At 34.4% G+C, this 15,349-nt stretch overlaps 2 protein-coding genes across 2 annotated transcripts; both read left to right on the forward strand.

The window, feature by feature from the left end:
* The first annotated feature begins 775 nt into the window (after window positions 1–775).
* LOC128217569 (26S proteasome non-ATPase regulatory subunit 6-like) lies at window positions 776–7,860 on the forward strand. Its single transcript, XM_052924780.1, has 8 exons — window positions 776–943; window positions 1,787–1,992; window positions 2,421–2,566; window positions 3,304–3,523; window positions 4,374–4,482; window positions 5,008–5,176; window positions 5,781–5,886; window positions 7,445–7,860. Exons 1-8 carry the CDS (start codon window positions 799–801, stop codon window positions 7,511–7,513), a joined length of 1,170 nt encoding a protein of 389 aa, XP_052780740.1. The 5' UTR covers window positions 776–798; the 3' UTR covers window positions 7,514–7,860.
* Window positions 7,861–9,343: 1,483 nt separating this feature from the next.
* On the forward strand, window positions 9,344–12,443 carry LOC128217486 (uncharacterized; the record flags this gene model as incomplete). The annotated part of the gene is made up of 4 exons (XM_052924642.1): window positions 9,344–9,368; window positions 9,654–9,822; window positions 11,234–11,476; window positions 12,269–12,443. Coding segments are annotated over exons 1-4 (612 nt in total), but the record flags the coding sequence as incomplete, so codon positions are not given.
* Between the last annotated feature and the right edge of the window lie 2,906 nt (window positions 12,444–15,349).

The raw sequence follows: 15,349 nt of genomic DNA on the forward strand, positions 1-15,349 counted from the left end.
CCATTACATGTTATATCAGGTGTTGAGTTTGACCATATTTAATGTTTAGACCCAAATAAAATTGACTTGGGTTTAATAAATTGAGTTTTGCCTAAATGAAGTGACAACTTATTATCAACCAACCATTGACTGACAAGATGCAGGTCATCTTTCAATGACGTTTCCACAGAAAACTTACATTTACCTGAAACAAGTATGCCAGAATCATCAGCGTATAACAAGAGCTTGTTTATAACCACGGCTGACATATCGTTAACATAAACCAAAAATAAAAGAGGGCCTAGTATGGAACCCTGAGGAACTCCACATGTAATAGTAGAAGTAGTAGAATGTGTACTGGAGACATCAACTAGTTGCTTTCTATCTGAAAGATAGGATTCAAACCATCTTAAAATGTCATCACCAAGTCCTGCTGATCGAAGCTTCATATAAAGGATTGGGTGATCGACTGTATCGAAAGCCTTTTGGAGGTTTAACAGAATCATACCTACTACGTGACCTTTGTCCATTTCCATCCTTTTGAAATCTGTTAAATGAATTAGACATGTATCTAAGGTGTGCTTTTCGGAAGAGCATTGATATGTAGATCAGGAAAGGGACCAAGACACAAGACACTCTCTTGAGGGACTGCTCTCAATAATATTTTTAATCAGTAACCTCCTGTTCTTCTATAACTCTGATTCTTGTAAAGGGAGGTCAGTGTGTTGGACAATATATGCCCGTTTGGAAATTAACGATTTGACAGTTCACTACTATTTAATCGATTCTTTCGTTTTCAGTCAATCAAGAACAACCAAAATGCCGATCGAAAATCTGGAAGAAGAAGGGTTGGCGAAGAACCCAAATTTGCAGCTCGCACAATGGAAATTTCTTCTTACAACGACCGTTTACAAAAATGATAAAGATATCAAGCAAAAAACATTAGATTTCATCAAAGAAAATGGTGAATTCTCGATTTTATTATCATTTGAAAATTGGCTTGTCATTGTTGTACAGTTTTACTTGCGGTGGGAGGGGAATGGTAAATAATAACACAGTCATTGAAATTAGACTATAATATGAATAAGCCCAAATTCTTACACTTATTCCCGGCATCAAGCTTTCAATAATCCTAGTCTAAAATAACAGACATCCAATACTGGTTTCATCAAATCCCTCAACATCGAAACAAGTTTGTGAAAAAACAGGTTTTTTTCTTCAAAAGATTGAAATTACATTACCGAGTCATTGCAGCAACAATTTGTCGAAACCCCTTTGATGGAGGATAACAGTCGTGTATCATCTGTTTTAAATTCTGTAAAACTTTCAGGCTTGTTGACTGGTGATAATTATGAGACTGTTGTTCTGTGTAAAAAAAATTGTACATATTTTAATGCTGGGAGTAAATTAAGCTGTGTTTATAATCTCATATAATGCAGTGAGTTGTCCTTTCTCCAATCTGATCAGGTTTCAGTCATACAATTGGACACTTGTTATTTTAGTAGTATGGTTTGAAAACTTCTGCATCTTCAAATCTGTTATGCTTCAAGTCTGTTTTGTACTTTACCAAATCAGAAACATAAAATCCATAAAAAAACATAAAAATATGCATCATTTAATATATTAACAGTATCAATTGTGCGGTCATCATTCAGTAATTTAAGCTTTATAATTTGTGAAATTCTATATTTGAAAATGAATTCATAAATCATATGAAATAACAGTCATATTCTCATGATGATGATTATGATGTTTTGATTCATAAATTTAGTCCTTTATGGGTCTAACTAGGACGATTCTTTTCTAGACATGGCACCATACTACGAGGAGCTGTGGAAGGAGATGGGTTGGACAATGGACAAAAGCCTTTTCCAGAAGATGAAATCTGCAAATGAAACTAAATTGAAGAAACTGGATGAAGCCATTGCTGATGCTGAGAAGAATCTTGGCGAATCAGAAATAAGAGAGAGCATGCTGACAAAAGCAGAGTACTTGTGTAGCATTGGTGACAAGGTTAATCAGTGTTTCCATTTTTAGCCTAGAATTGTATAATGTTGTTAACATACATTTAAAAATGTTATGTTGTAGTTGAGATTTCTGATCATCTGAACAATTTAAACTCTTCCTAAAATGATACAATATTTCATTTGCAGTTGGTAAACAAAATGAGAAAAGTGATACGCTTTCGACAGGGAATAACCTTTGTCACAGTGAAAAGTCATTAAGCTTTTGTTAATCTGATAGCAAAAATATCAGTTTGTATGCCTCAGCTCAGAAATGTAGACAGCATAAACTTTCTGTCAAAGTTAATTACCTTGTTGCAGGCTTTATGTCAACTCCCCATGAAATTTTTATTCTTGTATAAGACAAAGCACCGATACATTCATATTCCTGTAAGTTGACATGAAAGTGTTTCTCAAATGTTCTTTATACTGTTACAGGAGGGTTGTTTGAGTCAATTCCGCGTAACCCAGGAGAAAACTGTCACCCTTGGCTACCGACTGGACCTTGTTTTCCACTTGATACGTATTGGCCTTTTCTACATGGATCATGACCTCATCAATAGAAACCTTGAGAAAGCTCAGAGGTAGGAATAAACTAATAATAACAATGTAATGATCAGTGCTCCAGCAAGTATTTGAAAAGGGTAGAGTGCTAGGTCAGATAAGTCATTTTTGATGCTTATTGAATGAGCTGTTATGGAGCTCTAGCAAGGGTTAATGTTCAATTCATATTGTATATGTGTTGTAACTAATTTCAGTAGTATTATAGTTTATGATTAGCTTACATGTTACTTTTACTCCAGTGTCAAAATTATTTTTATTATTTTTATACTTATTCTTAAAAATTGACCCGACAATATGTCCAATAAATGTCAGCTATTTTGTCAAACATAAGGGCACAGTAGGGAATAGTAAAATGGCACTAGGGTGCCAGAAAAAGGCAGCGAATCCCCCATTTGCTATTTAAGCCTAGCCTGAGCACCGTTTTAATGTTTGTGGTTTTGGAACATTTCACTGTGATAAGGTCTTGCAGATTCACTAAGTTGTGGCACATATTTTTTTTTATATTTTGTTAACTTGGTCACACTTTGTCACATTCCAAGCTACATAGTCTCAGTTCTGTAATCAGATTCACTTGTTGGAGAGTGTATCAACAGCTTAGTCTGATAAATCTTGACAAGTTTAAGTTAAAAGTAGATATTGCCCAATGATAAAATATTTTTGTGTAAATACAATATTTTGATCAGTTCATTGACTGGCTGCAAATTAACCTTTCATTATCAATACAACAATAATCTCATTTATGTCATTATTTACACAGTTTGATAGATGAAGGAGGTGACTGGGATAGACGTAATCGGCTTAAGGTTTACCGCGGAGTCTACTGTATGTCCATCAGGGACTTCAAACAAGCAGCCACTCTTTTCCTCGACACAGTCGCTACATTCACATCTTATGAGCTGATGGATTATCAGACATTCGTCACCTATACAGTACTCAGCAGCGTCATTGCTCTAGAGAGACCAAAACTTAGGGAAAAGGTAAGCTTTGAAATGGCTAACTTTGTATGATTGACTCCTCAATATTTATTGTTCTGTTTGTGGTATTACAAAACGCTAGTTTGATATAAGTGTCTGTGTTAAATGATACATATTTATTACTCAGGTCAATTCTTTTCAAGAATGTGTTCTATTATTAAAGGAATGGATTTCATGATTGATGTCATTATCTTAGTTTGAAATCAGATGGGCTGGTTAAAGTGCGTGAAGTCTGACTCCATATTAGTCAATGCATTCTTTGACCAGCTCAAATGCTTTCGTATATCCCTGTAAATGACATCAATCACGCAATTCATTACTGATATTTACACCAAAAGTTCATTATTTCATTAATGAATGTTTAAATTGTAAAAAAGTACTTAATTTCATTTTTTCTTTCTCACCCATTCTATAAATGGAATGACCTGACTTAACCAGAAACAGTTGATCATATGACGTCATAATAACGCAGGATTTTTTTTTCCATGTAAAACATAAAATTGATACACTTATTATAACAATACATTTTACAAATCATAAATTAACACTTTTCAATAAGTTGTTTAAAAAAATTCAAGGCCTGCTTACACGTTACAAACAAAAACAAGATAAACAATTTTCAATTTATATTATTATGCAACAAATCGCAATCCCAACATTTCTGAAAATCTTGCGTTCATCGGAAAATATTCCCTATTGCCAAAAGGCCATGCATTTAAGAAAGTTGAGGTGTTAATATAAATAGGTATGCATACATGTATAGTTTCTTTTTCAAAGACCATAATAACATCTTATCAGTTTATTTTGCATGTTTTTTATATCTCTATTTATTGACTGTTTGTGTAAAATTCAGGTTGTAAAAGGTTCAGAGATCTTGGAGGTGTTACACAGTCTGCCAAAGGTGCGGACCTACCTTTTCTCTCTGTATGACACGCATTACGGAGATTTCTTCAGATCACTAGGTAGGTCACACTCACTGTTTTTGTTTCAGTAGCAAGGTTGTTCACAGAGTAAAATAATGGCTAGATTTTCATTGAATTTCATTTATTTACACAGAAACAGCAACAGAATGGGGAGTGGGGGGGGGGGTAAAGAATTTGCATATTATTCCTTGGAATACAATGTATGTTATGAATTTAAAGTTAGAATCAATTTCAAGTAAATCCAATTTGGATACAGGATAATGTATACAAACTTTATTAATATAACAATAGCATTTCACTGTTCTGCAATGAACAATGTACATTTTTAGAAATACAGCTGTACTTTATAGATGCATGCAAAATTGTGATTAAAAAAATAACTGTGAAAGTATGCAATTAAATTAAACTAACCGGTTTGTGAGTAAGTTTTATCATAGTGATGTAGTCTACAAATGTGAACGTATTCGGGGGTTTTCTTGTTAAGTTTTAGCATTTCTTGAATACCTGCTACCTTTACTCTTTGTGAGAGATGCAAAACATATATTTATTTATTTTTTTTCACAGCTGAGGTAGAAGAACTTATGAAGTTTGACCGTTACATGAACCCCCACTACCGTTATTATGTGCGGGAGATGAGGATTGTTGCCTATAACCAGCTTCTGGAGTCCTATCGCAGTCTCACACTTGAATACATGGCCAACGCATTCGGAGTCACAGTTGGATTCGTAGACCAGTGAGTTTGAGATAATTAATAATATATTATAACAATGTATCTTTGTATATTAAATTTCTCAGGTTTATAAACCTGACAGCTTGTAGTTTTTATAAAAGTGTAAAATCATGTCTTCCTTTTGGCAGTGTGGGCCCAGCTAGTTTTGGCCAAAGATAAATTCAATTAAATGATTAAAGCTATTGAATTATGCTGTAATCTATTAAAATTTGATCATAGATCCGGTCATTAAAATTAGACTTTTGAATGAATAAGCCCAATTTTTTTCAATTGTGCTTGGCATCAAAACATTACATTGTGACCTGCTATATTAAATTCGACATTTTCAGCAAGTCTGGAAAGCATTTTATCTGTGCATGTCTGGCAGGCTTGAACACTAGATCAGTTGAGAAATAGCTATGTAAACCAGCGTTTGTGTTATGTGATAAGTTAAAGAATATCATTGAGGTTATTTCTAGTTTCATACTGGTTTTGTCAGTTTTCTTGTTTGATCTATGTATGGTTAATAATGGACACTTACAAGTGCATTGGATTTAAAAGAAGCATTATTGATTTACATATTTTAAATGTGTAGGCAGAATAAACCCTTAATGACTATCTTTTTCAGGGAGTTGTCACGATTTATAGCTGCGGGCAGGCTGCACTGTAAGATAGACAAGGTCGGGGGCATTGTGGAAACAAACAGACCGGACAGTAAAAACTGGCAGTACCAGGTATGGAACACAAATAGAGGAGAGATGTTAGCTTCTTAATTATGTACATGTATTCTTGAGATCATCCAGTACTGATGCAGTATGGGGGGGCTTTGAGAAATTGTCCCTAATCATGTTCATGACTATTAATTTGTGTGTACAGTGAAGTAGTACAAAGAACAATCTTTAATTGTGTTTTCATTGAGAATGTGTCGATATGAGGGGAAACCAATATATAAACCATTTATTTTGCTTTTCCATTTACAAGGAAACCATTGTAACAGCCCTTTTAGCTCGACTATTCGAAGAATAAGGAGAGCTATACTACTCGCCCAAGCGTCGGTGGCAGAGTTGGCGTCACACCTTGGTTAAGGTTTTGCATGTAAGCATCTTTAAGTCAATATCTCAGCAAATACATCATGTATTGCATTGAAACTTTAGAGATGTTTTCCCAACTATCTTACCTCATCCAACCTTCCTAATTAACCAAGTTATATAACTCCAGTGTGCATTTAATGCAAATAATAACCCTTTATTATTCGACTTAGAAAATCTGGTTAAGGTTTTGCATGTAAGCACACATAGGTTAATATCTCAGCAACTAATTGATGTATTGCATTGAGACTTTACACAATGGTACTCAACCATCCAACTTGCTTAATTAACAAAGTTAGATAACTCTAGTTTGCATTTAATGCAAAATAATTTCCCTCTATTATTAGACTTCAAAATTTTGGTTAAGGTTTTACATGTAACCACATTAAAGTCAACATCTCAGCAAATACATCATTTATTGCATTGAAACTTTAGATTTGTATTCCCAACTATCTAACCTACTAAATTAATGAAGTAAGATAACACTTTTTTGAATATAATGCAAATTATGGGCCTTTATTATTTGACTTAGAAATTCTGTTTAAGGTTTTGCATGTAAGCACACATAGGTTAATATCTCAGCAACTACTTGATGTATTGCATTGAAATTTTATACAATGGTATTGAACCATCCAATTTACTTCAATAAACCAAGTAAGATAACTCTAGTTTGCATTAAAGTCAAATTATGGCCCTTTTTTATTCGACATAGAAATTCGAATACATCATGTATTGCATTGAAACTTTATACACAGGCTCCCAACCATTCAACCTTCTTTATTAATCAGGAAAGATAACTCTATCTTTTATGTTATATCATTTTTGCGCCTTTATTATGCGACTTAGAAATTCTGGTCAAGGTTTTGCATGTTAGCACACATAGGTTAATATCTCAGCAACTACTTCATGTATTGCATTGAGACTTTATACAATGGTACTAAACCACCCAACCTACTTGAATACCAAGTTAGGTGACTGTTTTTTGCAAATAATGGCCCTTTATTATAAGACGTGATCCATGTTTCGCCAAAACTTTTTAATCCTTTCACTGAATAGCGGCATAATAGTCGAGCACGCTGTCTTTGTGACAGCTCTTGTTTATGTTCAAGTGAATTCACAGCTACATAACATAGACATTTGCATGTTGTGAGATATGTATGTATCAAGTCTTAGAAACAAAGTGTGAATATTTTATTTTTTTCAGGAAACCATCAAGAAGGGAGATATATTACTCAACAGAGTGCAGAAATTGAGCCGAGTCATCAACATATAGGGACATATAGAGACATTGGGCTTCCCTAGACATCTAACAGTGTTCATTTATTCATATACGTGCAAGCATTGTAACTGCCGCATACAAGATTTTTCACAGTGGAACTACAGTGGGAGTGGATATTTTCAGTAAAGAAAGTGCTAAAAAACTATCTGATTCATATTTCTTTTGAACTTTTCTAAGAATTTAAAGATACTTAAAAGTGAATGTTGACTATTCAGTATCAAAGTATTACATACATGTTTGTGTCCAATTGCTAGATACACATTAAATGTTGCAATATCTACAATACATGAAATGTTTGTAACATATTTAAAGATTCCAAGCATTAAAAGACAGGAAATGTTTATGATTTCTTTTTTTTCTTTTTCTTTTTTTAAATCTTTGAATTTTAAGAAGTACTTATACAGTCGGATGTCAATATTACACAGCATGTTGAAACCCTGAAAGGTTCAATCAACAGTTTTGTTAGACTATAAGAGAAGGGTAGGAAGTTGGTTGCACAAGACAATGAGTTGGCTTTTCTTTTCATTTAAAACTAAAGTTTTGATCTTCACCACGGTGAACTTCATTCAATGTTTGAATCTTGTCCAAAAGTCATAAAGTACTACAACTTGTTCATTCATCATAAATTTTTAAACCATATCTGTCATTCAATGTCACACCTTGTCCAACCATTATACAATGTTCTATCTTTTCCAACCAATTCTCAACGTTTAACCTCTTCCACCAGACATTCAAGGTTACACCTTGTCCATTCGTCATTCTATGTTAATACTTGTCCATCCATCATTAACAGGTAACATGGCGTCCACCTGACCTTCAATACCAGACATTCAATGTGAATGCTTGTCTATCCATCATTAAATGTAACATATCATCCACCCGACATTCAATGTGAATGCTTGTCTATCCATCATTAAATGTAACACATCATCCACCTGACATTCAATGTTAATTATTGTCCAGCCATCATTCAATGTAACACATCATTCACCCGACATTCAATGTTAAATCTTGTCCAGCCAACATTCAATGTAACGCATCATCTACCCGACATTCAATGCTAATTCTTGTCCAGCCATCATTCAATGTAACACATCATCCTCCGACATTCAATGCTTATTATTGTCCAGCCATCATTCAATGTAACACATCATCCACCCGACATTCAATGATAATTCTTGTCCAGCCATCATTAAATGTAACACGTTGTCAACCCATTATTGAATAATACACTTTGTCCTGTCCAATTCTCGTTACTTTGTTTAACTGTCATTCAATGTTACATCTTGTCCAACCATTATTAATTTTAATGTTTAAACTTTTTCATTCATTATTGAATGCTGAACCTTAACCAACAATCACTCAATGTAACACCTTTTCCATCTCTCATTCAGTGTAAAACCTTTAACCATCATTCAATGTGACACCTTGTCTATCTCTCATTCAATGTAAAACCTTGATCAACCATCATTCAATGTAACTCCTTGTCCATCTCTTTCAATTTTTAACCTTTTTAATTCAATATTCAATGTAACACCTTGTCTATCTCTCATTCAATGTAAAACCTTGATCAACCATCAATCAATGTAACACCTTGTCTATCTCTCATTCAATTTTTAAAGCATCGTGAGACACTTGCTTCTACACAGACACTTCCAGTACAAATATTGTGCTACACAAAAACTAGGCTTTATGCCTGATATAACGCTTGATAAATATGGACTTTCACCTTATATTTAAACCTAATCAAAGCGTCATTCCCAAACAAGTACTTCTGGAAACGTGTCTGTCTACAACCACGAAGTGAATGCATGGAAAGCGAGAATGGACACACATGAATCTAACCAAGGTTGCTGAATTGCCAGTCCATGGCAATGGTAGTCATTCCAACTACCAACCTGGATGAATACTTAAAATAACTAATATATAAATATTGTCTTGTTCAGAAGGTCCAAAATGACCTTATTGAAAATATGTGGGTGCTTTGTTTTTGATTTTCAAGTTTTGTTGTTAACTAGTCTTGGTCCAAAAAAACATCTTGATTTAAAAGTAAGTGAAAACTGTACAGATAATACGCACACAGCAACTTTAACATATTCATGCCTGGTAAATTAATTTTTATTATTACCTGTAGGTCACCGAGTGCAGGAAAAACAAGTGAGAGATGCCCTCAAATATTGTGATCCACAAGGTGTTCTGTTCAGGAGGTTGTTATTGTCAGCCTGTAGAGTGCAACGTAGAGTATACAATGTGCGTGCACCATTAGCATTGTGGCACATTAATGGAAATCATAAATTGATCAGGTATGATTTCCAGAAATGTTGAAGTGTTCCAGCCATTGAAATATGACTTTTGGACGAACAAGCCCAAATTCTTATACTATTGCTTTGTTAAACAAGGCCTGCTATATAAGATTCAAAATTTTAACAAGCCCAGAATACGTTTTACCAGTGCAGGGCTTGCAGACTTGTGTTAACTTTGACCACTGAGTATTCCAATACTTACAGATTCATTTTTGCCTTAATCAAAAATGATACAGACATGTCTGTTCATATTCAAATTTGTGTTGCCCTAGTCATTTAACCCTGGGGAATGCTGTTAAGGTATTGATGCTGTGCACCATGGGGATCTTTAGAGGATTTAGTTATGAAATACAAAATGTAAAAGCAGATTTATGGAGAATGGGCATAACGCAGCATGTCAGAACGTCGGTTTCCTACATGCACTCAGTTGTTGTTTTCATCTAGATATATTATGGTCATATGACTGCAAATTGTGACCTTAACATTTAGCCGTATATATTTAAGAAATATAACTGACCACTGAGGGCCATATGACATTATAAGGACCGGCCAGTCAGCCAACGAACGTGTATATGGACCGAGGCGTTAGCCTTCATATGGCCCGAAATGGTGTGTTATATTTCTTATAATTATTATACCGAACACTTTTTTACCATTTAATAATTTTAAAGCGCCTTTGATGTGTTTTATTGAACAAATCTAAGAATGTTAAATTGCAAAAAAAATGTCCGGTTTTATGACGTCAGCGGTCCATATTATATGACGTCATCGGTCTATATTATATTTTGGCAAGGTCCGGACCGGCCAAAAACATGATATGGACCGCTGACGTCATAAAAACTTGATTTTTATTAAAATACATTGATATACGGATTGATCAACTTTATATACGCAAAGAAGGGACACATTTAAGTAAGGTATAATATATGTATATATATGGTGATCACTTGTGGCAAGTTATTTTAAAATCCTTTTAAGTGGTTCATGAGATATGGAGTGGACAAGAAATGGAGTCAGCATGTCTCCACAAACTTGGTTGAGACATAATGACACTTGTCATGGCACTTTTCATTAGGATACATATATGTATATTGTCACATGTTTTAAGAGAAACATCACACAATTGTTGATGGTTGCTTTTAAAATAGCAATAATATTCAACAGTATAGCAGGTATACCGCAATAAAATATTTTATACTGTGATTTTGTTTATTTCTAAAATCAATAGGATTGCTGATATCATGAAGGCAGATTATTTTTACTAAAAATAATCAATTTTCATTAAAAAATCCAGTTGTTGAACAATAGTGTATGCAGTTACTTCAGTTTAAGGGATCTTCTGTATTGCCACTTCCATACTTATTTGTTCATTTACCCTTTGTAGAAATGAGAACAGCATAATGTTTTTCAGATGGAGATTCGTGATTCATGGTGGAATTGACGGGTATTCTAGACTGCCAGTTTCCTTGAAAGTAAACACTAACAACAGTGCAGTGAGTGTCCTTAGTGCCTTTACAGAAGCTACACAGCTGTATGGAATGCCAGAGAGAGTTCGGTCTGACAAAGGAGGAGAGAATGTTTTGGTTGCAGAATACATGGTTCAACATAATGGCACAAGGTCTTTTATAACCAGACGCAGTGTACATAATCAAAGGTAATCATCTCTGTGGAAAGCCTTTTCTTGGCTGTACATGTATCTTAAACATGCATTGTAGAATTTCCAAAAACCTTGGAAGGTTCACCATGATAAGGCGGCATGGGGCAGGCTTTGTGCTTGAGTGCACCCATCAGGACCTAGTCTATCCAGTCAATTATTTTTGATAGTGCAGGTTTCACCTTAACATTGCAATCCTTAACAAAAAGACAGTGGAAAGGTCAAGTGCACTGTCTCTGTGACAACTCTTAAATAGATTAAACTAAAACAGTGTTTAGTGTAAATTTAGATGTGCCTTTTTGTGTTGCACCTTACTCAAATGAGTTAGCCTAATCATGAAAGATTACAGGAATTATGTAATTAAAGAACGCTTGCATCCAGGAACGTCATACTTGGTATGCAAGTTGGTCATGACCAGTAGATGACCCCTATTGATATTGTGATCAGTTCATCAGTCAGTCTGTCAGTCTGTATGTCACACTTCATTTCCACTCAATAAATAATGCTTGCACCCAGGAACTTTATATTTGGTATGCTTTTTGGTTATGACTCGTAGATGACCCAAATTGATTTTGAGATCAGAAGGTAAAGGTTGCCGTGACAATAGGGGAGACTAGCGCTATTTCAAAAAAGCAATCTCTAGTGTTTATTAGTATGCCTTGTTAGCACATGATGTTTGCTTGCAACTGTGTGCATTTATTTCACTGAAAAAAATGTGTATACATTTTTCTTCATTCATTTTCAGATCCCAAAAAATGTTACTATCATTGTATTGGTTAAGGTTTTTTTAAGAATTGAGAGACTATGGCGGGAAGTCTGGACTGGTTGCAATGCCTTGTACTATGGACTCTTCTTCTCGATGGAGGATGATGGTATTCTGGATGTCACCAATGAGAGGCACATGCTAGCACTGCATCTTGTGTTCAAGCCCAGGATACAGCAACACCTGGATAACTTTAGAGAAGCTATTTCTCACAGGCCATTTAGAACAGAACGAAATAAAAGCCCACTACAACTTTGGATAAGTGGTCAAATGCTGGATCCTAAATGGAATCCAAATAGTGAGGTATAACAAAAGTAACAAGATTACCTTTATTTATACGATTCAATAAATACATAAATACCAATTGGCATGTAGGTTTAACTAACAATGCAATAGGTTATAAGTATATCGAAGAATCCAAAGAAATTTCACATGTATGATGAGTGTAGGATACAGAGCATTACCATCACATCACATGACACCAATCACTTTGTGAAAAGGTCAAGATCATTTGATACAATACATTTTTTTCAAATTATACCATTTCTTCTTAATGTTAGCATTTCTGAGAAATCTTTATTGTTTTGGTGTAATGTGATGCCTACACTTCTTACAACACAAATGATGTAAAGAAATTACTTTCCAGGGTATGGAAAAATGCTGATTAGAATTTGAACATAAGGAGTACCTAAATTTCTAATAACCATCTATTTGTTCAAAATAAAGATTTATGGACATTATGTCATGGAAAAAGATATGTTATCAGCGAAAACAGTTTATTTATTATACATTTTATCCCAATCCAATTTACCTTGATTAAAAAAATCAAGTTCTTAAACATTGTTTTGCACAAGTATCATACATATTAGGTTCATTTTTCTGTCATTTGTCACTCTTGCCAGAACTTCTCAGATTTACAAACCCTTCCTATGATGATATATCTTATTATGTAGACGACCTTTTTTGGTTTGGGCGTCTAAGTTCGAGATTGAACCGGATCATGAAATATGCACAATATCTATTTGTCTTTATACTTTACATAATTTTTCTTATTGTTCTTTTGTTGTTTAGGATGAGCTTCAAACCTTTGGCATGGAATTTGGTGACCTCATTCCTGATGAAGATAATGTTCCCGAAGCTGTGGTTGTTCCCGAAAATGAAGAGAATGTGGATCCTCATGTGCTTGACAATATACAAGAGATTCTTGACAGGAGGTCATTGAATAATGGTATTGACATTGATCAGGAAGTGTTATCAATTATTAATCATTAGAAAGAATTGCAGTTATTATCTACTGTACTGTGTCATCAGTTGAAACTACCAGGATTTGTGTATTCAATTATATTATTAGCTCTACTTTCCAAAGACCAGAAGAGCTTACAAGATTGTGCAGTGTACATCAACACAATAAAATTTTGGTTGTATCTCAATAAAATTATGCAGTCATTAGATTTACATAAAAGCTTGGTTTCTTTCTTGACCAACCAGTTCTGTTCATGAAGTATGGGCCCTTTAAATGTTGAAAGTGGCTATTTAACATGAGACCCTTTAATTCTTAGAAAATGCACATGTAGTGTTATGTGTGTAATGTGTGTTATTGCACATTTTAATTCCTATCCATCTTCAGCAGTAAACAAGGTTCACTGATTGTTCTTCAAGTACATTGCCATTCACCTGTATATACACCAACTTGTGATGCATTCAGGCAAAATATTCAAAAACCATTCCAGGGGTTGTTGTTGACAGTTAACAATGAAGTTGGTTAACAGCACAAAATGTGCAGACAACCCTGGTTTCGTTTTTTTAGTCTGACATGAAACACTAACACAAATAGAAACCATTGAAAACAAGAGGCCCAAAAGGGCCTATGCTCTACTGGCTGGGTTTGTGTGGTCAACATCACTGTTTTCGAAAAGAATCAACCCCTTATGGGTATCTGAATACTCAAAACTGAAGTCTGTATCATGTTCGCAAGCATTTATTATACAATAGCATTTTTTTATACTATCAAGGCCCATAATCTAATCATTTCAAGGCACATAATCTAGGCATGCATTGGCAGATCTAGCTTGTTTTCGAAAGGAACCAAGCTCTAATGGATATCCAAATACTGTACAAGTTTCATAAAGATACAATCAAAACTGAAGACTGTATCGTGTTAACGAGCAATTGTTTACAGGATTTGTATACTATCAAGGTCCATAATCTAGACATGCATGGGCGGATCTGGCTGGTTTTCGAAAGGAACCGAGCTCTAATGGATATGTAGATACTGTACAGGTTTCATCAAGATACAATCAAAACTTAAGGCTGTATCGTGTTAACATGAATTGTTTACAGACGCACATACTACGTACACAGTACCATCGCATAAGCTCTTCTGGCCTTTGGCCAGTAGAGCTAAAATCATATGAGCAAAACATTCATGATATACAAGTCATACATTTCGATTACAAATATTGCCAATACAAACCATTTAACAAGAGGACTATTTGGCCCTAAAGCATTTATAGCGGAGTCAGCTCAGGGGTGTTGATAACTTTGTTTTCTTTTCATGAAAGACCACAATAAATATTACATACCACAAGATGGTTACATACTACAATGTCACTTTAATAGTTGTGCCTTACGGAAATTAAATTTCTTTCTCCCAAGATCATAGATGAATAATAAAGATATAATTATTCCACTTAAAGTGAGTAAAGTCTAATCTGCATCCACCTGCACATTGTTTTTAGTTAGTGAATGATTTGTCATTTATTGCAGGAATATAACAATTATCCCCACGCTATAATCTTTTGAAAATCGGTCTCATTATCTTTGTTATTGCCAATGAACTATTTCTATAAAACCAATGTTGGTGTTTTCTAAAAAAAGCGTATCACTGGTAGCTATGGATGCTCCCCATTCATCCACTTTCTTTGGATACTAGGCAGAAAATTGACCTACAATTGAAATTCTGGTAGAATGTGAATGAGTGTAGCATTATTATTAGGGATGCAAACGAATATTCGATCGAACGTTTAATATTCGAATGTCAAAATCGGTATTCGAATTATCGATGCTTTTTGTTTGGTAAGTATAATAATAAACCTTTTTCCTACAACTGT

This window comes from Mya arenaria, chromosome 14 (genome assembly GCF_026914265.1).
Source record: "Mya arenaria isolate MELC-2E11 chromosome 14, ASM2691426v1".
Taxonomy (NCBI): Eukaryota; Metazoa; Mollusca; class Bivalvia; order Myida; family Myidae; genus Mya; species Mya arenaria.

Bases quoted from the DNA above. Each gene is read 5' to 3' on its own strand.
- LOC128217569 (XM_052924780.1), top strand. From the start codon at position 799: ATGCCGATCGAAAATCTGGAAGAAGAAGGGTTGGCGAAGAACCCAAAT. The intron at 5,177-5,780 runs GTGAGTTTGAGA...TATCTTTTTCAG, and splicing joins ACAGTTGGATTCGTAGACCA to GGAGTTGTCACGATTTATAG. The intron at 5,887-7,444 runs GTATGGAACACA...TATTTTTTTCAG, and splicing joins GTAAAAACTGGCAGTACCAG to GAAACCATCAAGAAGGGAGA.